General features: G+C 38.4%; 1 protein-coding gene across 1 annotated transcript in view; it reads right to left on the bottom strand.

Annotated features, from left to right (window-relative positions):
* The window catches only part of LOC132121608 (ankyrin repeat and fibronectin type-III domain-containing protein 1-like), a 73,480-nt gene that overhangs the window by 9,673 nt on the left and 36,179 nt on the right, over positions 1-27,628 (bottom strand). The window contains exons 8-20 of the mRNA XM_059531188.1: positions 21,378-21,506; positions 18,236-18,428; positions 17,343-17,553; positions 12,865-13,059; positions 11,291-11,404; positions 10,628-10,725; positions 10,300-10,390; positions 9,500-9,607; positions 4,531-4,630; positions 3,603-3,735; positions 2,767-2,883; positions 1,948-2,163; positions 1,517-1,683 (exon numbers count right to left, since the gene is read on the bottom strand). Coding sequence (XP_059387171.1) covers positions 1,517-1,683; positions 1,948-2,163; positions 2,767-2,883; positions 3,603-3,735; positions 4,531-4,630; positions 9,500-9,607; positions 10,300-10,390; positions 10,628-10,725; positions 11,291-11,404; positions 12,865-13,059; positions 17,343-17,553; positions 18,236-18,428; positions 21,378-21,506 — 1,872 coding nt within the window. The remainder of the gene's footprint in view (positions 1-1,516; positions 1,684-1,947; positions 2,164-2,766; positions 2,884-3,602; positions 3,736-4,530; positions 4,631-9,499; positions 9,608-10,299; positions 10,391-10,627; positions 10,726-11,290; positions 11,405-12,864; positions 13,060-17,342; positions 17,554-18,235; positions 18,429-21,377; positions 21,507-27,628) is intronic.

Raw genomic sequence — 27,628 nt, 5'->3', positions numbered from 1 at the left:
ATTTAAACATCCCAGGTCATTTCCCACAGTTTTTTTTAGCCAAGCTATTGAAGCTTATTGCCATTATGGGATTTAAAAAAAAAAAAAAAAAAAAAAGTAATTAGTCTTTTTAGCTAACAGACTTTTTTTCTTGAAAATCTAAAATGTTAAGAATTGTGAGATGTAAACTCAGAACTCTGAGTTTATATCTAGCAATGCAGTTTTTTGTTTGTTTCTGCCACAAAATAAAAAAAATACAAAAAGGTAATTTACTTTTCTCTCACAATTCAGACTTTTTTTCTCACAATTATGAGTTATCTTTTCGGGAGTCTGTATATTATATTTCTCAAAATTGCACACAAACAAATTCCAACATGGCATGATCTCAGAGGAAAAAAAAAAAAAAAAGTATGATAAAGTGGCAGTTGCTTTTTTATTTTTGAAACAGGCTTCCATAAGTAACTCACGACAATAACAACAAAATCAGCATTGCGCATGTGCTCTACACTAAAGTAAAAAAATAAAAATAAAAAAAATAATAAAAAAACTTACTAACTACTTAACTCTCACACTACGGTGAGATAAGCACACGAAGACAATAAGGATGAGGATACAAGGATAAATCCATGACAGAACAAATCAGGAGACACACTTAAGGATGTAGCAGACCAGACGACAAACAGCGAACAGAACACAACTAATATAGTGGAGCAAACAAGGATAATTAACCAGACACACCTGAACTAAAAGACACAATCACACATGAGGGAAAAATGGATCACAGAACACACGAGTACTAAAAACAGAAAGGTCCAAAGGTGTGTGACAGTAACATTTAGTTCAAAATGGCCCATGTCCTAAAATGAGTTGACACCTCTGATATAAAGAGAAAACACTAATAATAAGTGTCCTTATTATTAGAGGTCGTCCTCCACCACACAGACTCTCACACTACACAGTACACCCTGGACTACATTTCCCATGCTCCATTGCACCAATCACAATTTTACCTGATAAGAATCACACCATGCACCTGAGACCCATTACACACACAGCACAATCATCAGACACACTTTATAAGCATTGGACTTTCTCTCACACACTACCAAGTATTGTTATGTGTTTGTCACTCTTCTAGCAATACAAAGCCTTTTCGTGTTAGTTCGTTTAGTCTTGTCTCTTTTTCTAGTTCTCATAGCCTTGTTTCAGTTTCTAGTTTTCATAGTGTAGTCTTTTTCTTGCTTTGCCCTGTTACTTGTGTTTTGACCCTTTTGCTCTGGATACTGGATTACCCCTCTTGCTTAGCCCTCTGTATATTGTTCACTCATCGAAGACCCACGCTCGCTCTAAGATTATTCTTGTGTCTTGCTCTATAAACCTGTTTGCTAGTGTTTGACCCATGTCTGTTATGACCACGTCTCTGTGTAATAAAAGCTTGCATATGGATCTGCACGTCTCATCGGCTCCCACGTTACAATAAGAAATATGTGTAAAACTGTAAAAGTCAATAACATGTTGAAGAACACTCTAAGCTGACCTTGAAACATTCCAGTTGTCTCGTATCTTGGTGTGGCAGAGCATGTTGGGCATTCGCTGAGGAACCAGAACTTTGATCTGATCCACAGAGCTGCTAAGCTTCAGGTAACCCAGATAAAGTCCAGAGGACAGCCGATGCTGACTTCGTCTCTGATAGGCCAGAATGTCCTACAATCAAAATAAGAGAGTTTATATTACAAAAATTTTCTTTGAATGGTGTATTATTTAATACCACCCTACAACTTATTCCATTGCTTGTAAATTATATTCTATTCCATCTATTAACCACAAATGTAAATAAATATTTTTGTATTTAGGTTCATATACAGTATATATATATATATATTTGACTGATTATTTGAGGTATCATTAATATCTGTAGACTAAACAGTGCAAGAGTTGACATTTGAGTCAAGACAGAGCTGTATTTACCTGAATGGTTATGAGGAGGATGTCCAGGGCATATGGTTCCTCAGGAGTGGAAAGAGACTTCCTCTGACTCTGCAGTTTGGAAACCTGCATCCACTTCCCATTGAAAAAGGAATAAAGGCTATCCATCTCCCTCACTGTCAAAAGCAGGACATTCCCATGACGGTCTTTAATAGGCTCATAATGGACTCGGCCCAAATTGTGAGTGCCCAAAAGATTCTGTTTGGAGAAAGAGAGAAAGAAATAGAGAAGAATATAACCCTATGATGCTGTGCACGGTGTCCACTACAAAACAATAGTTTTTTTTGGGTTGTGACATTGAAACCACCACGGAACCGATAATAATAATACACAATATAATAAAGACTGTCCTCTTTATCATATCATTATGCTTTTGATTTAGCACAACAGAAATACAAAATACCTGACAAAAAGGACATAGCACCAAGTATTTCTGGAATGCAGGACTGGACCAATGTGTAATTCTCTCAATTTTGAAAAATTTACAATTTAATAATAAAATATATAAATTCATTAAATAATGGTTATAATGTAAATGCATTGCATTGAAAAAGAAATATTTAAAATATTTTAGTTTAACTTCCAGGGAGAAAAATATACACATTATTGTACTAAAAAACTGTTAAGTAGAACATGAGGCCAAAATAATTGTTATGCAATTTAAAATATGCTCAAACACAGACGCACACTCTGCTAAAGAGTCCCACATAAGAGATTATCCAACCCAATTTCAATTTGTACTGAGATCAAATCCCATTATAGTGATAAATTGTTAGCAAGGCTCATCACGGGCTGGCAAACCTGCAGTTGGCCCGCGGCCGCCAGCATCTTCTGTCTGGACTGCAGAGTGGAAGAGGAAGAGGTGGAGACTGCCAGGCTCTGTCTCAGCCACCGGACGTCTTCCCACATACAGGACAGCTGCAAAATAAACACACACGTACACTTTTAAAGTTAGAGGAAGCTATTTACCTAATTCCTCGACATCATTCAAAGTCATGAATGCCAGAGTGCTTTATCTTCAGTGAGGCGATATCTCTGCTATAAAGTACTTTAGACGGAAAAGTACATCATTCGTAAAGAAGAAACCATCTGTGTGCCTGCCCGTTTAACTTTCAAACTATTTTATCAAGCCAACATCAAAATTTGCCATGACGAACTTTCATTTTTAATTGTATATTAGGAGACTAGTTGTAAAATAAACATTTGGATGTGGACTTGAGCACTTGAAATGCTGCAAGGTTCGTTCCATGAGTATAACATTACCTCCAATCTCACCATAATATCTAGAAGTATTTGGCCATCAAACAAAGAGCTATATTCTGCTAAGACTCTCTCTGCTTTTTGCATCACACCACTTTAGCCTTGTAATGATGGGCTAATTACAAATGCGCGGCCTAACGTCAAAAGTGTGGTGACTGTTCACTTTGACAGAATATATTTAGGACGCTAAGCTGACCACGGGCTGCATTTGGAAGAAACCAACAAAAATATTGATACTTGTCAAAGAGATGTGTAATGAAAACACCGAAAATGTATGTTTCAGTTCAGTGTTAACAAAACGCACGTTACTTTAGCGCAGTTTCTCTCCTGACCTCTCCGCTGCTTAATGTCGCGGTTGACTGTATGTTTTTACATACCTTGGTAAACCACAGAAAGTCCTGCATGAGGGAGCTGCTGTATGAGTCTTCCACCTCCACTATGGGGATCTGATCCTCATTAGTCACTAGCAGACTGTCTTTATGGTAAAATACTGATGCTATATAAACTCCCCTGAAAGAAAGAAAAAAACAGCCAAGAGAACATATTCAGAACAAGACGAATTCAGCATATTCAGCTAGAATGTTAATCCTATAATGCTTGGCACTTTCCAAGAATAGAATACAATATAGGGCCTGAAACTCGTAAAGAGGGGGGCTTTTACTTCAGCAAATATTTAGTGATATGAATTTCTTAAAGTTAAGATAATGTTGATTGTTAACTTTACAGGAAGCAAATAAAATATTACATTTATATTTTAAATATATTCATTAGCAGAAACACCCAAACACCTTATACAATTATAAGTTTTATTTTCTATTCACTGTAAAAACAATTGACGTTTTTGCATGTCTAAATGTTGTTAAATCCCTAAAAAACCCTAGACAGCCATTTTGTCATTTTCTAGCAATAAATATTGCATAAACATTAAAATTAAATTGGCAAAATAGATTTTGTCATTAAAATGTGAAAAATATATATATATATTTTAATATCACAATAAATTATAAATTATAATTATAAATATATGCATTATAAATATAGTTAATCAATTTTTCAAAAGATTCTTTAAAAATTATGACGTTTGATTTTGATTGCTGGATTCAGCGGAAAAGGTCAAGACCACCTGAGGTGGAAAAGGCTGCGAATAAAGACGTGCTTAAATGTACTGTCATGAACATATCTAATAGCACAACAATCTAGCAATAACTATTTTTGCTTTAATTCTGAAATAAAACTAATGTGACACAAATATGTAATCTTTTTGTGGGAAAGTGCCACCTATTTTCTGTCATATGCTCATACCACCTTTTGAGAGTCTTGACAAATTTAGTAGAGGAGTGAAAGAGGTGTTTCAGGCTCCGGGACACTGACTGTTTACGACTTGGATTCGGCAACTTTGATGTGTCTAGGGGAAAAGACGTGTCAAAATAAACAAACAGGTAAAAACAACAAAATATATAGACTTGGTAGATTCCTATGGGAGAGTGAAAATAGCGTGAGAGACCTGCAATGGAAAAACTGTGTGAAAAATCATCTTATTTATCTGCAAGATACTCTACTGAAAAACTGATTCATTCTGACTTCCTTAAGATTGACTAGTTGTTTAGAAAACCCAGTGATTTATTGAGTATAAGCCATGTAGTTTTGGTCATCCTCTGGAGATTAACATTTCCGAGTCACTTGAAAACACTGTTGTCATCAAGACAAAAAAATCATTGTAAAGAGCAAAACAGACCAAACAACATACTGAATGAAGGAAAAACGTAGAGCACTTTGAAGACAGACAGGGTGAAAGAGTCTCGGGTGTAAGTGAGGGTCCAGGGGAGTCAGGCCACCGACAAACTGGTTATCTGGAACATTTCAGCTGCGTATCTCCAGCTTCAAGTGCAGCCATATCAGCCCACATTTCAGCGATGCCAATCTGCAGACGTCCCTGTTTTCGTGAAATTAAGCGTCACGTAATTGCCCCCCGTGTAAACAGCAGGGCAGACGGAACAATCCATTTGGCTGAGAAGCTGTTTACAACGTGAAAGTGGCCATCAGATCGAGTGAGTGAGTCACTGTGAGAGCAATCACGCTAACTCTAGTCTCAATGTCTCCACCGGAGGGGCTAGAAAGGGAGGTAGGAAGGCAGATTTTCCGTTTGAAAATCACTATCAAACTCCTCAAGGAATAATGTGTCTTAAAAGTCCCTTAAGAAGATTAACCCTTGGCCCCTTTGACCCTACCGTGGCGACTGTTAACAGTACGTGATTAAATGCTTACACTGATTGTTTCCTGCTTGGTGAGATATTGACATAACGTAACCTCATAACTGCAACACGGAATCTTACTGGAATCTCATGGCAATTACGTCCCTATTGAAAAAAAGTCAACTTTGATTGCGTATGCTGGAATATCACAACCAGTCTTTAAGGTTTGGATGTCAACCGCAATTTTTGCATCACAATAAGTAGGAGTAAGAACATAATTATCCACTTTGGGAACACATGAAATCCGTTTTATCATTTTGTTTTAAATGTTAAGATCAGTGGTAGTTTCCAGTCTCCGCAAACAGAGCCACTGCACGTGTTGATAAGTTGAGAGCAGAATTTGTATTTATTTCTCCCTCAAAAGGTTAACTGGCTTTGACAAGCAGATTATAAGACATGAGTGCATTGGCCTCCTGTGCCGCCAAACTGTCACAATAAATAAATAAAGAAATGCCTTTTCATTTATGAAAGCAAAAAGAAAAAAATGGATCGCCTTTGATTAATGACTTGGCAATCCACCTGTCTACCGCACAGTGAGTGCAACCATGAAATGAGGTTAGCGAGAGCCGGAGAGATGGCGAGCACTGGTAGCATTCTTCATTTTCTAACTAATTTAGCGGGGGTCAACGGACCCTTTTCAACATACGAGAGCGAGCGAGATCATCCATAACGATCGTGGCCAGACTTTCCAGGCCCTCGTTGACAGAAAGCGCTTACATAGCAGTGGCGGAGCGCAGAGGTGTGCATGTGAGCCATTGCGCTGTGCGTGTGGGTGTTGCTGTGTCTCATGCAGGAACACTGAGAGCTGTGTGCATGACACACACACACACACCTTGGCTTGAGAGCAACCTCTCAGCTCCACATATACACATCATAAATTAAGATAACCTCTGCTTAAACAAGCTGCATTTTTTTCAGAGTGGTTTTTATAGTGGTGTCATTGTACTGATGCTGATTAATTTTGCAGATTAATTTTCGAACACCATTGCTCCAAAAATAACTATGGGGGACACATAATGCACACATATTGCAAATAAATGTAATTTTTTTTGTTTTCTAGGAAATATCTCTAAATGTTCTTAGAACTAGATGAATATATTAAGAAATGTATCCTTGCTTGCTCATTCTGTAATTGTTTTCACTTCACTTTGTCCCAGAATGTGAAAACTTGTCTTTGACAGTGTGATAAGAAAAATTAAACAATATATATATATGTTTTGAGGTTCATAAAAAAAAAAAAAAAAAAAAAAAAAAATATATATATATATATATATATATATATATATATATATATATATATATATATATATATATATATATATTATTTTTTTTAATCAGTTTTTACCATCTTGAATATATTACATCATCAAAAATTTTAAATAAATTCATGTGGATATTTTGTACTTAAGGATATTTATATGTTCTTGTAATCAAACAATTTTTGTTTTGTTTTTAATTTATGTGGTTTTTAAAGATATTTCAACATTTTTACTGAAAAACAAGACAGACTGATGAAGAAAATGCGTTTTGCAATGTACATACCCACATTCTCTCTCAATTAAAATGGACAAAGACAGATGTGTTATTTTTGCATAGTTTCTACTGCTTTTCTGCTTTTCACATCATTCAGTGTTTTTCTTGTAGAATCAATTAAATAAATTCATTTGCGACGCTGGCAGCCATCTCTCTGACATCATTAGTGTTGACTTCTAAACAGATGAGTGATGCCGTTTTTTTGCTCACCCCCCTCCTGCTTGTGGCCGGCTACATAGCTGCCTAATGAAGTTACTGTTTGTGAGCAGTGCAGCACTGTCAGCACCAGGAACAGCGTTCGTCTATACCTCAGCGGCCGGCCTCTGGCTTAGAGGGTGGGCCTGAAGCCAAAGCAGACTGTCTACGCTTCACGATACATCCAGCAAGCCTCGTTTTAAAGGTGTTTGTGCTCGAGTCCTATGATTTACAGTGCTGCACTATACGGATGACATGTTTGACACATAGATGTTAAAATCTAAAATGGATAAATGTATTAAAACATTATTTATTTACATGTCCTCCTCCCCGGCCTCGCCTCTTGCGTGCAGAGTGTTGGAGGGCAGGCAGCAGGAATGCTGAGAGAGCGTATTCATGCTGCTCTGGATGGCCATACTTGAGTCAAAACACTTTGACCATGCTTCATTTAGTCACTTTAATACGGAGTTAATCTACTGGAAGAAGTGTGGACTTAAAAAGACGAAAGGATGATGGTAGGGAGAGATTTCTGGTGAGTGGGCAGATGGGTGGATGTTAGGGAGAAATAGGCAGAGAGAGAGACGATGAGAAAGAGTGAGAGCATTATGAGAGGCAGACGAGGCAAAGGCCGAACACAATAAAGAAAGCAAATAATAGAGCACCAGCTGAGCAAAAAACAGAGATTATGAGGATGATGTCATCTGGTGAGTTTCACAAAGCAGTCAGTGCAAATTGTCTAAAATCACGCTAATGAAAGCATTGCTCTTATATAATTTGTATTTTTTAATGGAATATTTTAACTGGAATAAAACCATGTAACAAACTGTCTAAATTGAAATGAAATGAATGCAGCAACACATTTTTATAAATTAAAATTTTTAAACGAAATATTCAAATTTATTAGAAAATTATAAAGAATGTATACACGTATAAAAAAAATTTAATGAATATAAAATATTCATTCCATTGTGAAATTCACCAGATATATAAAATATATTTAAATATACAAGTATAAATGAAAAAATGAAGAAGAAAAAAAACAAGCAATAAGACCAAACAAGAAACATCACACAACGCTTCAAAAAAGAAGCATCACAGAACTCTAATCAACATTTGAATTTTGACATTTTGGAGATGAAGTCTACTACAGACTTGACCTCTGTATTGACTATTAATGAATACTGGTTCGTGACTGGACTGTATAGAATCACTTAATCACTAATTAATCTGGTTTAAAATATTTCCCCGCACCACTGATCACAATGAAGCAGGTATGAGATTCCCAATGTTTTGAACCATTTACAGTGTAATAGGTTTTCAGGCTCACATGGGAGAGCAGAGATATTACCAAAACTTTCAAACCTAATTGAATACACCTACGCTACTGTGGCGATTTATGATGCTCTGAAGGCAGAACCAGTTTGATATCAGGGACCATAAATATGTTGCTCTAAGACAAATGGGGATGTTGACCATTGGGAGTATAATTGTTTAATCAACCCAAGCTCATAAACCTGAAATGTTTAAAACACTAATGCTCAAAAGTATGTACAGTTTTTTATGTTTTTGAAATCTCTTATTTTCATTTTGTGAAATATTATTGCAATTTAAATAACAGTTTTCTGTTTTAATATATTTTAATTTGTAATTCATCCCTGTAATGGCAAAGCTGAATTTTCAGTAGTCATTACTCCAGTCTTCAATGTCACATGATCCTTCAGAAATCATTCTGATATGCTGAACTGGTACTAAAGAAACTTTTGTGTGTCTCTCTCTCTGTGTGTGTGTGTGTGTGTATGTGTGAACAAAACAGTTCTGCTTAATAAAAGTGATGCTTAATATTTTGTAGAAACCATGACATTTTGTAATTAGGATTATTTAATGAATAGAAAGTTTGAAAGAACATCATTTATTTTAAACAAATATATTAAAATCAAATTAAACATCTTGTCTATTGAAGGCATCTCTTATAAAAAAAAACTATTTAAAAAAAACACATTTTTGAACATAAAATTTTGATCTCTTACATGTATCTTACACAGACATCATATACGTTGATGTAAATCCACTAAAGTTTCTCACAAGAGACATCCCATGTGCTCCAGAGCCTTGCTACATCACATAACTGCTCATTTCTCAATCTCCTTTTTATAAAAAATTATATAAATGAAATTGCCAGGAAGCTAAAAAAGGAGCATTTGTGAATATTTGTGTGAATGAGAGATAGTGTTCTTACACTTTGTGTATCTATGTGAATCAATACGAGTGATCTGTATGTGTGTGTATGTGTGTACCTCCACAGCAGTAGTGCTGGTGTGTGGCTCGAACCTGCTGTAACAGCCTCTCCATAGCCTCAATGTGTCCTCTCCTCTTGCTTTCTCTCCCATCGCAGTCCTTCCAGTCTAACAGAGAGCAATATCACACAAGACTGAGCTTTAGATTTGTGACATGTTCTAGATGTAAAAAAAAAAACATTTAATTTGATTCAGTCAGACTTGCACAAAAAAAAGAGCAAACGCTCAAATGTCTTATAGTCTTAAAATACCCCAAAACAATCCAAAAGTATGGTGAAACAGTGTTGGGGCACTTACTGAACAGCAACACGTTATCAAGAGAGGGTCAGTTGAATGCAATGTATTATAATGAGTATTAAAAAAAACTGTAGCTGTTCCAAAAAGGAAGGACAGCCTGACGGTAAATTCTCTTTCAAATTTATTTTATGAAATCTTCATTTCACTTAGACGATTCTCTGTGTCTGTATTACGTACATGCAGTTTTATAATGCTGGATTTGTTACTGACGCAACACTTGTCAGTTTGTTTTTCTTTGCAGTGCTTATTTGAAAGCATATACTCAAGGCCAGATTGTTAAATAATAGCGCAGTCCTATATCCAAGGATGTTGGCTAAAATCAATAAATTTTTCTTTCCTTTTATCTGACATAATAGTTGAATTAGAAGCACAAAACTATGCTGACGCAAAGCTCAAAGGTTTGAGAACTTTCCAGTCAGTGGTGTTTGAAGCTGTAGTATGCTTTTTTATAAATTATCCTTTATTGCGGTACTTAACAACTGTGGCTGCTCTACAGAACTTACTGGAGGGAACAGCAGAGGGAGGTTGAGAGAGTTGTGCCGGACCCCAGCCTTTCATATTGTAGGCAGACACTTGAACGTAGTATTGTCTACCCTGTAACAACCATGAAAAAAATATCGAAGACATAATTTACTTATAACAAGCTGTACTACCAGTGGAGTTCTATGGACATAAAATAACACATAACTGACAGCAGACATATAGACCAGACAATAATCTTTGTGTTTGTGGCAACAAGTGCACAAGAGACGATGATGTGATATTCTGTGAAAACACTCGAAGCATCTATCTCTGGATCACAGTAAAGACTACAAAGTAATTTTAGCTCACCGTGGTAAGACCTGTTATTGTGTATTTCAGGGACTGCAGATTTTCGAGGATCAGCTCTCCGGCTAATAAAGAGAAGTCCTTCAGACAGCTCCATTCCACTGCAATAAACGGCATCATACTTTATACAGAGTTAAAAGCTGAGAACATCAATAAATGGGTGAATCTAAAGAACCAAAATAGGACAGAATGAAACAGGACCATGATATCATAAACTACAGAAATTCCAGCTAAAACAACATTATAATTTGAATAACTAGATATTTATATTAGAAAATGTGAGTTGTTTTCGTCCATGCAGAAATCTGCACCATATTGCTAGGCTGTTGTGGGTCGTCGCTAAGATGCTCTAGATGGTTCCTAAGGGGGATTACAGTGGCTGTTCACTGATACATATCTCCAACTCTCTAAATAATATTCAGATACCTAGATAAGACTTGTGAGCTTCCTTTAATTTAAGTCCATGGGTTTGTTCACCTGTTAATCATCTTTTGAAAATAAGAGAAACTGTAACTGTAAACTGCCAATAAAAGTAATAAAACACCTGTTCTCCACCCCTTTCATATAGTTGTTATACCCACTGTAATAACAATTTAATAAAAAAACACCCTTTCTCAATGCAATCAGGTATATGTGTGTGTAATACAGACAAATGGCTGCACTGACCTTTATATTTGGTCACTACGGCCGAGTTCATGCTGGCAGGTTCCTGAAAGCTAACAGTGAGAGACGTGCTGCCGGTCACACTCAGATGCACCATCAACGGAGCCTCCGGTGGTCCTGAAAGAGCCAGTTCAAAGGTCACATAGCAGAACTTGCACATAGCTTGCATTGTGTTTTTAGGGTGGGGAGAACAATTACTGTTAAATAACAATAAATACAGGTGATGTTTAATTATTATGATGTGTGACTTTTTATGCAAAGTAATCCATTGTCAGGTTGATTCCCCGCAAGTATAAACATTGTTCCGACATCAAAACATGTTCTGCTCTGTTTGAGCATCTCAGCCAGCCCAGCTCAGCAACAATAGCTATGTTTTTGGGGCGATTTCTGTTAGAAAGATCAATTGAAGTGTTTGAGAGTCTGCACACAAAAGTGACTCGACTAACCATTTATTTTCACAATTAATGAAAATAAAGTTTGAAATTGCTTACACCTTCAAATAGACATCTTATTGTCCTTCAGAGGTGGAATGTAATATCGGTTTATTGCTTTTCTGTTGACCTGCTGTCAGTGTAAATGGAGCCACTGTCTGCCCAAGGGGAATCCAACAGCAGTGGAAAACTGCAAAAAGGGGTGAAATCCACTCATTTCAACAGGAATCCATTATGTCTGAGGGTAGACAATTTTTCAACACAGATATCATGTTGGATTCAAGTTGCTCATGCGAATTCTTTAAAATTATTTATTTTATTTTTTATTTTTTTCAAATTTTTTATTGTAATTAAAACAAAGGTGGTTCAACAAAATACTGACACAAGTGGGTGATCCTTTTTCCAACTCAGTGATTCTGTTTATTTTTTAATTTTTTTTTTATGACAGGTTGGTGTTATATCTTACACTAAGATGTTATAATTTGCACAGAGTAAATACAGCTCGATAAAACAAAAACCATGTCCATCTTCATTTCAGACTGCAAAGCAACAAAACTTGATTATTGTAAAGGGGGATGATTCTTTTCTATACCCACTTTATTTGTACATGCACGCTGTATGTGGCTCCATCTTCTTGTTAGCACCTTCATATTGTACAGCTAATGGTGCTCTTGTGTTACCTAAAATCCTTTTCAGAGATACCGCTGAGTATTTCTTGGCAATCCGAGAGTGTCTGTGACAAAGCGATGCTGATTTATTGCTGCTGCTTTCACTTGAGGTTGTTTACAAAGAGAAGCCAACGAAACTCACCTGATTTAACAAGTAATCAATATGACAGGAGGGTGAGAGGAACTTTATTTTGTGTGTTCCCAGCTCAAGAGTCATTTCAGGCCAATCAACCTGATATTAATATCAGTGGGCCAAATGATCATGGTGGCTTGTTTGCAGAGTATTCACATTCTAATAAAGTTAACAGGTTGGGCTGATATGGGAATAGATGACCTTTCAGCAGATAGTGATAGATTAGACAGGACTGATATTAAGAAAGGCTAGTTTGCTGTGCAATTGTATTGTATCTTAACATATGAATGACCTTTCTTCTCCCTGAAAGGTTAGACAACAGTAGCAGACTCAGGTTTAACTTACGTGCATGCTCGAATCCCGTGCGCATGCGCTTGTAGAGTTTGCATCTCCACTCCCAAGCTTTGAGCTGTTTTTCCTTGTCAGATGTTTCCAGGCTGAGACTTTCTCTCATCACCTGGGTGGACAGCTCGCTGGCTCTCCTTTGGGCTTCCTGCACCAGCGCTGAGAGATGGGCATCTCTGCTCTCCAAACTGACAACTGAAACACAACACAGAGGTCTGGTAATGATACTTTTGTATGATTACAAAATGTATGATTTTTTTTTTAAGCTTCTGGGCAACCTTGTATCTCAGTTTAAAAGTGAGGTGTAAAGTCAAAATGTCTTACTTCAAACCTGTATAGTGTAAAAAATACAGGTTCTCTGCTATGAAATGAAAATGAATTACACATTCAAGCTCTTGTACAACAGAGCACAACACTGGTCACCCATTTTTTTCAGTGGCCTAGGTACTAGAATTTCCTCTGTGGGCAGTAAAAAGGTTTTTCCATCAAAGAGTTTTTTAAGCCTTGAACCAAACCAATCAGCTCTGAGATGAACACAACATTACAATTTGACTGGAAGCTAAATTACCTGAAAACAGACACTAGACTGCATACTTAAAATAATTTATAAGGAAATGAAGCTATCATTCCATGACACATTGAGATTGACGTAATACAAAAACTATAGTACAATATATAATGACTTCATAGTTTTAGTTATAAAAACAACATATTTTGAGTTTATTGCAAAATATATATGCACTTTGAGTGTAGGGAGTAGAAATTTTTATCCACAGTGACAGTGGTTTCTGTTTGGGCTTTCTCTTTTGAGGATTATGAGTAGTGTAGGTTTTTGAGCTATAATAATAAAATAAAAATATATGAAATGCATCAAAAATCAAACAAAGCAGAACCAAATAAACAGAGCATGGTTTACACAGAAAATGAACTCATCAAAACTCAGCAAGAATGCTAACAAGAACATATCAAACATTCAATAATAAACAACTACAAAGATAAACATAAACCAGTAAGCAAAACCAACACATGACAAATCAATAAACCATAAGAAATACAACCAGAATAACAAAACAGGAACAAATATACAAAAAAGCTAGATAAACTTCAAAATAAAAGACAGATACAATTATTAGAAGTAGTAAGTTTCTGAAATAATATATAATTCACACTTGTGGCTTCTACAGAAGAACGAGTCATAATTTAACAGCCTCGTGCTAGCTCTGTCTTGAAGGGTTTATGCGTTACTGCTGAAAATCAATTTCTCTACGGAGACAATGACTAGGACATTTACTTCTGGAAACCTTCTGTAGCATTACGCTCCATATCCAAAAAAACAAAACAAAACAAAAAAAGTATTAAAAAACAAGTAAAAATTTTTGTCACAAAAAAAAAAACCAGTTTAGGCAGGGCATAATAGTTTTCCCTTGCAAATTTGTCAACTTGTTTATAATCAAAACTGTAATGTGAAAAAGACATGTATCTCCAACTTACATGAACCAAAAAAAAAAGTCCTGATTGAAATGACAGGAAGCCCATTACACTACCATTAATTCTCCCAGCTCACACTACATGTGTCAGCATAGCAGTGTGGATGAATGTACTCTACGGTCGTCTGGAACACACAGGACTGTTTTTGGCCATATAGATTTGTCATGGTAAAATGAATACTGCCTGACCAAACCTCCTCATAGGCTGTGAATACTACTGCATTTTCTTTCAGAGTCTTAGTCATAGACCATGACAGCAAAATAAACAAATAAATACATGGCTGAAGAAACCCTCTTTCACTGGCCCAGCCCGAACCCCTGGAGACGGGAGCTCTCCAGGGGAGATGATAAAGTGCGTGTTGTCAACTCAAAAAAAGAGGGTCTAACCTAGCCGGTCTTACACGGGGGTCTACAGCACAGTGGAAAAGGTTGATATTAGCTGCCTTGAGGTGCAATTTCCTGCGCTTTGAAGATTGACATCTGGCTACTACATGCGGTTAATTGAGCAAACTATAAATTAATGGGCAAGACGGCAGACATTGCACTGTCACACACAGTTGGCATTGTCGGGACTTTGGGACAGCCCTAAATATAGGCATTATGGGCCCCAGTCCTGTCCATAAACATGCTTTAACATCAGTCTTCGGTCAGAACCCTAAACTGTCAGGCGTCTGGCTGATTGATTTACTTGACACTTCTGGCCTGACATAAATATAATGCTGAAAGCCCAGGAGGGGAAAATACGGCAATGTTTATTTTCTGTTTGTTTACAAGGATTGGATTGTGCCACGATGAACTGTTTTGAAATTTAACTGCAGCCCGGGTACAATAAATCACTTAGTATAATTGCCCCCCGTTACATGCATAATTGGAAAAGTTAAACCATTAAACGACAAACCTTGTTAAGATTTTTGTGAGGGATGCTGTGTGCTGTCTACCCAGCCCTGGCCTTGCTCAGACTGCAGTACAGTACTCCCTGTTAGGTCCCAGACAACATTCGGCTTTTTCATGATTGCACTGAGCGCTCTGGACTGGAGGACTTTTTTATTCACGTCTTTCAAGGTAAGAAACACCTGTTCTACTGTTGCAATAGACTCAGGGACTGAATATGCTGTTGATTATTCCAAGGGCAATGGGCGCAGATATTTTTAACAGATCTGTTCTTGATGCATTAAAACCTGATATCCGCACCCAGGTTGTCACAAGAATTGTTATATGCATGATAAAAAATATGCACGAATGACAACAATGATTGTTTTATTATAAGGGTACAGTATGTGACACTGTACAATGTTATTACCAAAATATTACATAATGAACCTTATTCATTAGTGGCCACGACAGATGTCAGTAGATGTTTAAAGTAATATTATGAGTGCTTATGGCAGCTTTCATGGAAAAGTTTATTCTAGTATTCCTACTTGGAGGCGATTATTACACGAGCCCCTAAAGCAAAGTGCCAAACACTCACTTCGGCTCAGTCTGTTTATCGTCAGCTTCATTCTAAACAGCTTGTCCAATTACAGAGCATCTGCTTTTGGTAACCAAAGCCAAACAGGAGCGTGTGACACAAGAAAAACCTTTTGATGGTGAAGAAACTGCATAGAATGCACTTCTGTTCCTTAGGGATGAAAATGTGAAGATAAGCAAAACATACAAAAGTAACCTAAGATAATAAGTAATAAAATCAAAGTAATACAAATTTAAATGTTAATAGTAAATAAAATGTGAAATTTAATTTAATTCAGCCAAAAACACAGAATTACTGCTTCTGTAAAAGAGATTTTATTGTATTACTGTGATATTAACTGTAAAAATGAAACATTTTATCACATGTGACTGTTAATAAACTGAACTGTATATTTATATATATATATATATATATATATATATATATATACAGAGAGAGAGAGAGAGAAAGAGAGAAACTATTTAGAACTACAACTGTTTAATATTAAATTAATAAATTTAGATATTTTATTGCTAAAGTGACTTTTTAAACCACTTAAACAATTTAATTTTATACAGTTTAAATATTTTAATCACACAGTGTGTTTAAGTGTTAATAAAATGAATACTACATACTATGTGTGTGTGTGTGTATATATATATATATATATATATATATATTTTGTGTGTGTGCCTATACTTCTTGAAGTCATACAATCATTTTATGTGAGGAAATGCAAACTAAGTGATGTGACATCCAGCCAAGTATGGTGACCCATACTCAGAATTCGTGCTCTGCATTTAACCCATCTGAAGTGCACACACACAGAGCAGTGAACACACACACACTGTGAACACACACCCAGAGCCATTTATGCTGCGGCGCCCGGGGAGCAGTTGGGGGTTCGATGCCTTTCTCAAGGGCACCTAAGTCATGTTATTGAAGGTGGAGAGAGAACTGTACATGCACTCCCCCCCACCTACAATTCCTGCCGACCCAAGACTCGAACTCACAACCTTTCGATTGCAAGTCCGACTCTCTAACCATTAGGCCACGACTTCCTGTACTGTATTCATTTGGAATATATATTTTATATATCAATATGCAACAGCTGACATTTAATGAGGGGACACAAGACTTAATACATTAAATCAAATAAAATCTATTTATTTATTTAAAAAAAATACTAAGAAAATGCTAGTATTTCAAAATTTTTGTTTTAGGCACAGGACTTAAAAAGAAAGACAAACGAGGTGAGAATGAAAACACAGCTGAATGTAATGAGGAAATCAAATCAGTAACTATGATGACAGACAGGCGGGGCTATAGTGCAAACAGAGAACAACGTCCAAACAAGGTGATATTGTGACACCACCATGACAAATGTTCATAAAGGGCTAGATTAATTAATTGATTCACTCCAGTCAAATTACATTGTAAACCTCAAGAATGGTTTAGTGGCTCTTTAATAATGAAACACATTAGACACACTGAGGGACTTGACTGTTTGAAGCTCAACGCTGTTAAATATGCATACTCACAGTGAGGGCTCTCCTTCCCTCCAGCTTTGAGTAGCAGTTTGGCTATGGGGACGTTGTTGGTCATGATGGAGATGTCCAGAGGTGTCAGACCTTCACTGTTGGGAGTGTTGAGGTCCAGTTCATCAGCTGTGTACTGAAACAGCAGGATCTGTACGGCATCCAGGTCCTGCTGTTCAACAGCCTCAAACAGAGCCTCACTGCTCTGAAAGTTCTGTGAGGAGAAAAAACGGTTTGAAGGTAAGCAGCGGCACTCATGATACTCTAAGTAGACATTTAGCAGAACTTTTTATACACTGTAATTTGCAGAAAATTTGTTACAGGAACAGTCCCCCTGTTGCACCTTTACACCTCACTCAGACAACATGAAAAAAAGAGCACAGATTGCCAATAGATGATTTATCATGGGTTTGACCTACAACCTTACAATTAGTAGCACAGACCTTTAACCAGGCATGCACCAGAAACTACTAGTAACCCAATCAATTAATGCAATAATAAATTAAAAATTAAAATGTGAATTCATAGTTTCTGAGTTTCTTAGCAGTTGAGTTTCTGCTCTTCAATTGTGAGTTAAATACATGTATGAAAACATATGGAGGCAGCGAGGGTGAAAGATGTATTTGGGCACTTGAGTCAACAAGATGATTGCTAGACCTAGCTGTATATAATCAGTGACATTTGTGTAAGCTCTGAGAACATGACACAGCGCTGACAGTCTCATGAGCATCCGAAATGTCACTCCAGTTTTAAGCATGTCATGTGTAAGGTCAAGTGAATGTTAATATCAATTGATTCTACAGTTTATTAATGTAAATGTTGGCTAATATCAGCTTTTTACTATAAGAAAAATGAATTATTGATGAATTAAAAAAAAAAAACATTAAGATACTCACAGATACTTTGCGGATACGATCAGATCGACCAAAAAAGTAGGCATCCTCAAAGGAGGAGTGGCTTCCCTTGAGCTTTTCTGAGAGGTTTCGGTAGAGGCGCTTGGCAGCACTGGGGGAGGCGGGACCCGCCCCCTTCTTACTCTGCGTCAGCTGCAGGTTCTGCATCTGTTGGGTCATACTAATGGAGAAGTTCCTGTGGAGTTGAGAAGGGAAGAGAACAGACAAAACACATTTAGGTGTGATGACTGTTACATCAGTGCTGTTAAGGGGGTGCTCTCAAAATAAATTAATAGCATGTGTTTCGGTATGCAATTTATGACTAATATCTGAGTGAGCAGTGTCTTGGTGACAGATGGCCTGGCCACTGGATAGTCATTAATTCCTCAGCTCAAGCAAAAAGCTACCTGCAAAACAACTGCATATCCACAGGTATTTTATTTTGAAAAGAAAGAGCAAATATGTGACATCTAAATAAACTTTTCTGATATCTACACTATTTTCATAAAGTTGATTTTTTAAAGTTGACAGAAATTAACGCTTTTATTCAGCAAGAATGCATTACATTTATCAAAAGTGACATTTACAGTGTTACAAAAGATTTCTATTTCAAATCAATGCTGTTGTTCTGAATTTGATTATTGAAAAAATCCTGAAAAAATGTATCACTGTTTCCAAAAAAAAAAAACTGTTTTAAACTAAAGGTTTCTTGAGCAGTGAATCTGCTTTTTTATCATGTGACACTGAAGAGTAAGAACTGATGAAAATTCAGCTTTGCCTTCACATTAATCAATTACATTTGAAAATATATTAAAATTGAAAACAGCTATTTTAAATATTTCACAATGTTACTATTTCTGTATCAAATAAAAAAAAAAGCTTTGAGCATAAAAGATATATATTTGGTGTAATGCTATGTGTTTATGCGGTTGAAGGTTCAAAAAACACATTATTTTCCACTTAATGTACATTATTGCTGCTCCTCTATGCCCTGCCTTTCTGAAACTTGTCGATTTTTACAAAGCTCATCGTTCTAGCTGATTGGCCAGCTATCCAGTGCATTGTGATTGGACAAATACCTCAAGTGTGTGATGGAAATGTTACGCCCCCTACCAATCTGGTATGTAGCATTATTTATCAGAACACCGGTGCGACAGGACAAAAACAATAAAACCCAGTATAAACAAGGAATTTGTTGCATACAGTGTGGACATAATTACGAATTATAATTACTCACACTGTCTTTTTACACATTTCGCATCGCGCTGCATAAATATAAAACCACGTCTGCATTTGTGATCGGAGAAACGACAAACAACAAGCACTACTTTACACTGTATAAAACTCTCGTTTGAATCATTTGTAGCAAATTCTTTAAATATGAAAACATACTTACAGACTGTGAGTCAGAAGCGCCAGACTGTCCTTGCAAAGTTGGAATTTCCCCAATTTATAGAAACAGACTCCATATTGTAGGCTACTGTCAGAGGAACAGTCCTCATCCTCTGTAAAATGTGCTGCACACATCTGAATATTTGGGTTGAACTGTTCCAGAACAGAATACAACTTAACCACTGATTTCTAGTTGTTTTCTCTTTTGGAAGGCCAAACAAAGTAGCTTTGCTTTCACAACAAAACACAGCATCTCCACAATATGGCGGGTGCGGCAACAGCGAGAAAGTTGTGCTTCTTTTTTTAATGAACATTTGGGTGGTGTTATGCAAATTTTCCACATTGTGACGTAGAGATGTGGGGGTCTGTTAGAACAAGCCGTTTTAGAAGGATATGGTTGACTATTCACTTTTATAAAGAATATCTCTTTGAATTTGAGACTTTAGTCTTTGCAACTTTACAGATCTTCTTTATGCACCAAGAGCTTGTAACGCTCCAAAGAGAAAGGAAAAATTTAAATCGCATCATATGACCCTTTAAAAAAAAAACTAATTTCATGGCATTATTAGTCAACATCAAAACTGATATCACTCAGTGATCCAAAACAGACAATTTAATTAACAGTGGCAGCCAGGCCAAATTGACCTAACTGCAATTTGTAGATACTTTACTAGGTGGCTAAATACAACATCACTCGTACGAATTTGTGAAAAATTATGAGGTGGCAAATTTGTATGAAAGACTACCCCTAACCCTGTCCTTAAATCTACAGAATTAATCCTTACAGAAATCATACATTACATTTGTATAAATTAGCTACCTTGCGAAAATATGTATGAATTGGTCGTGAGATAGCATTGGCCATCACTGCAGGACAACATAATCTGGTTATCAAGGATATCCATGTTCTTATACTATAATGAAATCCTCCAGGAAATCAATTAATTCTGAGCTAAGAATAACAGTATATATAGACAGTGAATTTATAGTAGCTGTTGTAAAATAAATAAAAAATGTCCGAACATATGTAATATGTTTTGCTACATCCCAAAAATGTATAAATTTGTGAAAGAATATTCTGAACACCATCAATCACTCCATGACATGTAAAAACAATTAATATAAATGCCTGAATAAAAGACAAGATCTGAAACATTTGTCAAAACATCTGGTGCGAGTACACACTGTCTGAATAGAGCATAAAAAACATGCTGTTAAAAAAAAAAACAGAGAACTTGAAGTCCTCATTATTGAAAAAAAAAATAATAATAATAATCTTGCAATGACATCGAATTTGTCCTTAATTGACATTCCCCTTAAAAGCTATGGAACCATAGGGGATCAATGTGGTATTTCTCATCTCAGCGGTCCATAATCCTATCAGACATGACATTAAGGCAGTGTCCTTTTTTTTTTCTTGTGCGCAGTTTTGAGTGTGCAAACACCTACTCAGTGCACTAATAATATTGCACTCTGCAGTGCCAGAGTGAAGCCTCTGACACCACTGAGTATTCGAGCGAGCAAATGAGAGGTCAAATCAGAGTGGTGCTCTACGGTTATGCCTTGAATACAATAAGGCCAATCAAAAAATGCAAATGCAGCTGCCTGGATGACTGAGAAGCACCTGTTGGAAGCAGCAGGGGGGTGATGGGTAATTTTAGTAACACTTAAGAGAGGAATCGTACTGTGAGGAAAAGTACGCTTGAAGTAAGAGACTGCGGACGGACGAGAGTGAAAGCGATGCTCAACTCACCTGTCCAAGCTCTGAGAGCTTCCCGCAGCGCCAGAGAGGAGGAAGAGGGGTCTGAAATCCTTAATCAGTGCAGCATCGCTCTGCCTCTGGTTGAGTCTCTGAGCCAGTCGGGAGATTCTACTCTCAGATCTGATGAGAGAAAGTCCGGTAAGATGTGGGACAGTGTTTGATTCAGGACACTGGAAGAGGAAAAGGGTCAAAACAGACACCCCTGCTCTGGAGTCGCCCGGAGTACCAGGTGTTCACCGGAGCTCTCCTCTTCACGAGCATCTCGCCACGGTGTTGGCTGGCTAATGTGCGGTGAGAGGAGAGGAGATGGAGGGGGGAGGGAGAGGGAGAGAGAGAGAAAGAGAGAGGGAGGGGAGAGAGGGGCATTCTGCAGGCGCTAGGATGAGCGACACAGAGACAACAAAAGCACACAGGAGTTTAAAGGGAGATTCCACTGAGCATGCCCAGAGTGATGGGGGGGGGGGCTGTTGTTCCAGTTGTCTCACTCTCCCTCTTATCTGCAGAAACAGGCATCTAATCCCCAACATAACAACAATCTGGTGTTCTGACTTTCATGAGTGGACCTGAGTTGGATCCACAGGTGACTTGGCTCTCATGTACACACATTTGCAGTTTCAAACCCTAGTGAGCTATCTGTCAACACAGTATTTTAAGACATCACAGGAGGCCTGCTCCAAAAGGTAGCTAGCATAATTATTAAGATTATGTTTCGCCCCCTCTGGGTGCATTTTATACTAAGGCGCTCAACCAGCCACCACTGAGTTTTCATCAGATTCTTGGAAAAAGAGATGAACCTAAAGGTCATAGCCTCTGACTACACACACTGGTGACACGACTACCAACACATTTATAAATATTATTTAAAGAAAAATATTAAAATAATTATAGAAAGAATACAAATACAACAATTCTAAACAAGATAGATAGACAGCTTCAATTAAATTAGCATGCAGTGAGGCAGTTCACTAGGTTTTGGAACAAGACCAGTACACATGAATCACAAAAGCAAGCTGATGAAAACTCAATTGTGGCTAGTTGAACTCTTCAATTTAAAATGTGGCCAGAGGGCAAAATGCATAATGCTCCAACTTAATTGAGGCATACTTCAAACTAAAACATGTCCTAATTTCCCCTCGTTGATGATGTTGTTATAATAATGATCAGAACATTACGGGAAAAAGGTTGTTTGTGTCTTTGTATTTGTGAAGACCCTTAGGTTTTAAAGCAATATTGAGAATGAGTGCTCAATCACTGCATGTAATGCTTTTAATCCATTAATACTGACTTAATAGCTGGAATGCTTGACTGTGTGTTTAGTGCCCTAGTGCACAAAAGCATGCACTGATTTTTATTGTCTACAAAGGCCAATGGAAAATTACAGTTCCATTTAGGAGATTTCGAAGACTTTTTAGAAGTAATACTAGCTTTTCAAGATGAAATCTGAATTAGACTACAAAAAAGATTTACTGTGGGAGGATGTGCTCAGACTTTACTGTGTCTATAGTCGTGACATGGTGTGAAATGGGTCCCCGGGGAAAAGGAATATTATACTAATATGGCTTATCTCTCCACCTACTTGGATATTAGTGAATGCTTTAATTTCTCAGAGAATAGCTCAAGCCATTTGTTTCGCATGCAAAATGGTCACTGTGTTACAAACACGCCAGGTTCCACCTCCACTCTTTCACAACGCACGCCCTTACCTGAGTACTGAGCACTTCCACCTGACCCTCATCATTACCCAATCACCTCGGCACCATAAATACCACACACACGCACTCAATCAGGGTCAGGTCTCGTTCGCGACAAGGTCTTACCTGTATGCTAACTCAAAGGACTAACTCTTCCTCTACTTACCTCTCTTCAGTGATTCTCCGAAGATCAAGATCCCCAGTGTGCGTGTGTGTGGTTCACCTCCGTCCTCTGACGTCTTCACCCAGCTCTCACGGATCCATTCATCACTCTACCCAACACTACCTGCTCCTCTGCTTGTGTCTATTAATAAACCCTTCTGTCTGTTACTCCTCAGCCTCCCGAGTGATCTGTAACAGAAGACCGGACCAACACCGCTAGGCACAAGCATGAGCCTCACGGACCTTCCGTTCACGCCAGTCCCATGGCCCGGCCGTCGCCCTACTCTGGTTCGGCGGAGGAGTGCAGCGGTTTCCTCCTACAATGCTCGCTGGTCCTGGAGATGCAACCGCACTTGTACCCCACCGAGAGATCCAAGGTAGCCTTTGTAATTTCTCAACTGCAAGGTAAAGCACTACTGTGGGCAGATTCAATATGGACTCAAAATAATCCAGTTATCCAGTCTTATTCCAGCTTCATCGACCATTTCCGAGAAGTTTTTGGCAGACCAGCTTGGGACTTTTCCATTGGTGAGAAGCTGTATAATCTCAAACAGGGAAAAATGTCTGTCATCTCGCTGCATACGAGGACACCATCGGGCTTGAACGATTCATCCAGCTGTCCATCCGCTTCGCCACCTGTATGCAGTCGTGCTTAGAAGAGCACCAGGGCCAGGTGTATTCCTCTACGCCACTCTGCCGACTAGTGGCCGTCAGCTCCCCAGAACCAGCCAGCGAACCCATGCTAGTGGACTCATATCGTCTCTCTATGGCTGAAAGACAAAGACGGCTGGCCCAGAATCTGTGCCTCTACTGTGCAGCCCCGGGGCATGCCATCGCTGTATGCTCCGTCCGTCCTCCTCGTCCCATGGTGAGTGCCATTCTCCCTTCAAGATACCAAATGAATCCACTCACCACTGTTGTCACTTACTTACTGCCGCTGACATATCTCTTCCAGTTTATATCCCTCCCACTTCTGAAGTGGGGCGACGCCTGTTTCAAGAGTTGCATCTTAGGTTGTCCAGTTCCGGCCACATCTTCCCCTGAACCTCTTCCAGTTTGTTCCACTTTAATAGAGAGCCCAGTGGGAAACCAATCCATCGCCATCCCTACCTGCTATGCCCCCTTCAGTGACGTCTTCTGCCCCAAACGGGCTTCCAAGCTGCCTCCACACCGGCCGTGGGACTGTGCCATCGATCTGCTGCCGGGTGAACCAGTGCCTAAAGGAAGGATATACCCCCTATCCATTCCGGAGGAGAAGGCCATGGAGGAATACATACATATTCGTCCATCTACCTCCCCTGCTGCTTCGAGTTTCTTCTTTGTGGAGAAAAAGGACGGAGGTTTAAGACCATGCATTGATTATCGGGCTCTCAACAATATCACTGTCAAGTTCAGGTACCCACTTCCCCTCGTCCCAGCTGCCTTGGAACATCTCTGTGGTGCCACTGTTTTCACCAAGTTGGACCTCCGCAGCGCCTATAACCTCATCCGGATACGAGAGGGGGACGAGTGGAAAACAGCCTTCATAACCCCTACTGGCCACTATGAATACTGCGTGATGCCGTATGGACTTGTTAACGCCCCCTCTGTCTTCCAGGACTTCATCCATGAGGTGCTCCGGGAGTTCCTCCACAAGTTCGTCCTCGTCTACATAGATGATATCCTCATATACTCCCGGAGCCTGGCAGAACATTAACGCAATGTTGCGGAGGTCCTGCAACGCCTGAGGGCCTTTCAACTCTATCTCAAGGCCGAAAAGTGCACTTTCCATCAGCCCTCAGTGCAGTTCCTTGGATACAACATCAGCAGCAGTGGCTTCCGGATGGACGAGGGGAAGGTAAATGCCATCAGAGATTGGCCCACTCCTATCACCATCAAAGAGTTACAACGGTTCCTTGGCTTTGCCAACTTCTATAGACGGTTTATCCAAAACTTCAGTACCATCACCAGCTCTCTCACCAGTCTCCTCCGTAACAAACCCAAATATCTCCCCTGGACTCCTCTCCTGGACTCCAGTCCCCTGGACTCCTGCCACAGAGGCCTTCCACACCCTCAAAGAGGCCTTTTAAGACTGCCCCACTCCTGGTTCATCCCGACCCCGACCGACCCTTCGTCGTGGAAGTCGACGCCTCAACCACCGGAGTGGGAGCGGTCCTTTCTCAGCAGCAGGGGAATCCCAGTCGCCTCCACCCATGCACCCAAACACCCCTTTCTGGTCCTCAAAGATCATAAAAACCTGGAGTATCTTCAAGTGGCCAAAAGATTAAATCCAAGACAAGCCCGCTGGGCATTATTCTTCACCCGCTTCCATTTTACCATCTCATATCGCCCAGGGGTGAAAAACGTAAAGGCTGACGCCCTGTCCCGTTGTCACGCCCCCGAAGAGAATCTTGAAGAACCAGAAACCATTCTTCCAGAAAAGGTCATCGTCTTTCCTATTACCTGGTCCGCAGAGACCCTTCCTCCTACCGATCCTACTATGAACACCCCGCCGGGTTGCCCACCGGAACATCAATATATTCCCAGGACACGGCGCACTCCACTCATTCACTCCGCTCACACATCTCTTGGCACTGGTCACCCGGGGGTCAATGAAACCCTCTCGTTGCTTAAGGAACGCTTCTGGTGGCCCAACATGGCCTTGGATGTCAGGAGGTACGTGAACGGATGCACAAGCTACGCCATATCCAAGAGCCCTCACCATTTTCCATCAGGCAAGCTCCATCCTCTGCCCATTCCCAATCGCCCGTGGTCACACCTAGGGAGTAATGCTAACTCAAAGGACTAACTCTTCCTCTACTTACCTCTCTCTAGCGATTTCCCAAAGATCAAGATCCCCAGTGTGCGTGTGTGTGGTTCACCTCCCTCCTCTGACGTGTTCGCCCAGCTCTCACGGATCCATTCATCACTCTACCCAACACTACCTGCTCCTCTGCTTGTGTCTATTAATAAACCCTTCTGTCTGTTACTCCTCAGCCTCCCGAGTGATCTGTAACACACTGAACAAAGAAAAGCTAACGGCAGTCCTTCTCCGTAGTTGGTTTGAAGATACCCAACCATTCCAGTTGGAGATAAAGACAAAGTTTGAGGAAAGAAAAGTGGATGATTCACACGACAACTTGGACAGACAAGACATTTTACTACTACACTCTTACCAACATAAATTCCATCCTGTGTTAATTCAAACTTCTAAAAGAAGAGAGAGACACATTAAAGAAGTAATGAGGAGATACAGAGAAGAAAACAAGAAGGTGATACAAAAAAGATTCATGCTGCAATTTGACAATGGAATTCAGCTAAATGATATAGGGCTGTGTTCTTTATTTAAGCATTAATGAATATATGCCAACATAAAAGACAGCTTCAATTGTTCCTTATCTAACATAAAACTTATGAGGTGCAGCCAGAGACTCTGCAATTTACTGGGTTTTTCAATTTGTCAACAGTTTTTTTATTTTATTTTTTAGGTTATGCTAATTCGCAAACAAAGTCAATGGTCAAGTGCCTAAAAAACAGTGTTTATGTTATACTAACTTTTAGATAAGAAATAAACTGAAATAATAATGAAATGCAGTGTCTAAAATCGACCCCTTGTTCACTGTTCTTTGTACGTCAAATAACAAGTACTATATGAAAGAGCAAATGAATAATACATTTTAATCAAATTTACTTATGTAAATTTATGTACTTATTTTACGTAAAACTTTATTTAAAACTATACATTTTCTTGTTTGCTTTTTTGTTTTGTAAATGGTTTGATTACATAAATCAGTAAACAGTATTATACACTGTAAAAAATTATTGTTGATTAAAATATATATATTGCAGTATATTTCAGGCTTTTTTATAGATATAAACAATACTGAAATAATGTAAAATGTAACTTATTTCTATGTGTTTCTTGCCATTTCTTAGGAAATAATTGTGAAATTCATTAGTAATTAATAAAAGTGAGTTTATGAGTAAAATTATAAATCCTACAACAATGTTTTGGTGTTTATTATATTATAATATAGTAATAATGTTTTATATACATACACCACTTAATACTGTACCTGTGTAAAAAACAGCAATTTCAGACACAGCTAAACTTAATGTTAATAAAATTAATTCACATACTTTACTTTAATACTAACTCTCAAAACAAGCTTTCAAGAGCTAAAACTGTCTCATATGCAATACTCAAAGTGTATATTGTTAAATGACACCAGATATATACACCAGGGATAAGGGGTCAGCCTCTTTAAGAGGGAACTGCGTCAAAACAGTTCAAATATAATGGCAAAAATTTAGAAGAACATTTTCCATGAGGGCAGAACAAAGCTGTTTCCATAGCTGCAGCTTAAAAGCAAAGCTCTCATTGTCTTGCATGTGAGTATTCAGGAGACA

This window comes from Carassius carassius, chromosome 39 (assembly GCF_963082965.1).
Source record: "Carassius carassius chromosome 39, fCarCar2.1, whole genome shotgun sequence".
Classification (NCBI taxonomy): Eukaryota; Metazoa; Chordata; class Actinopteri; order Cypriniformes; family Cyprinidae; genus Carassius; species Carassius carassius.
The sequence above is the reverse complement of the archived record's forward strand: the minus strand, read 5'-3'. Positions and strand labels throughout refer to the sequence as shown.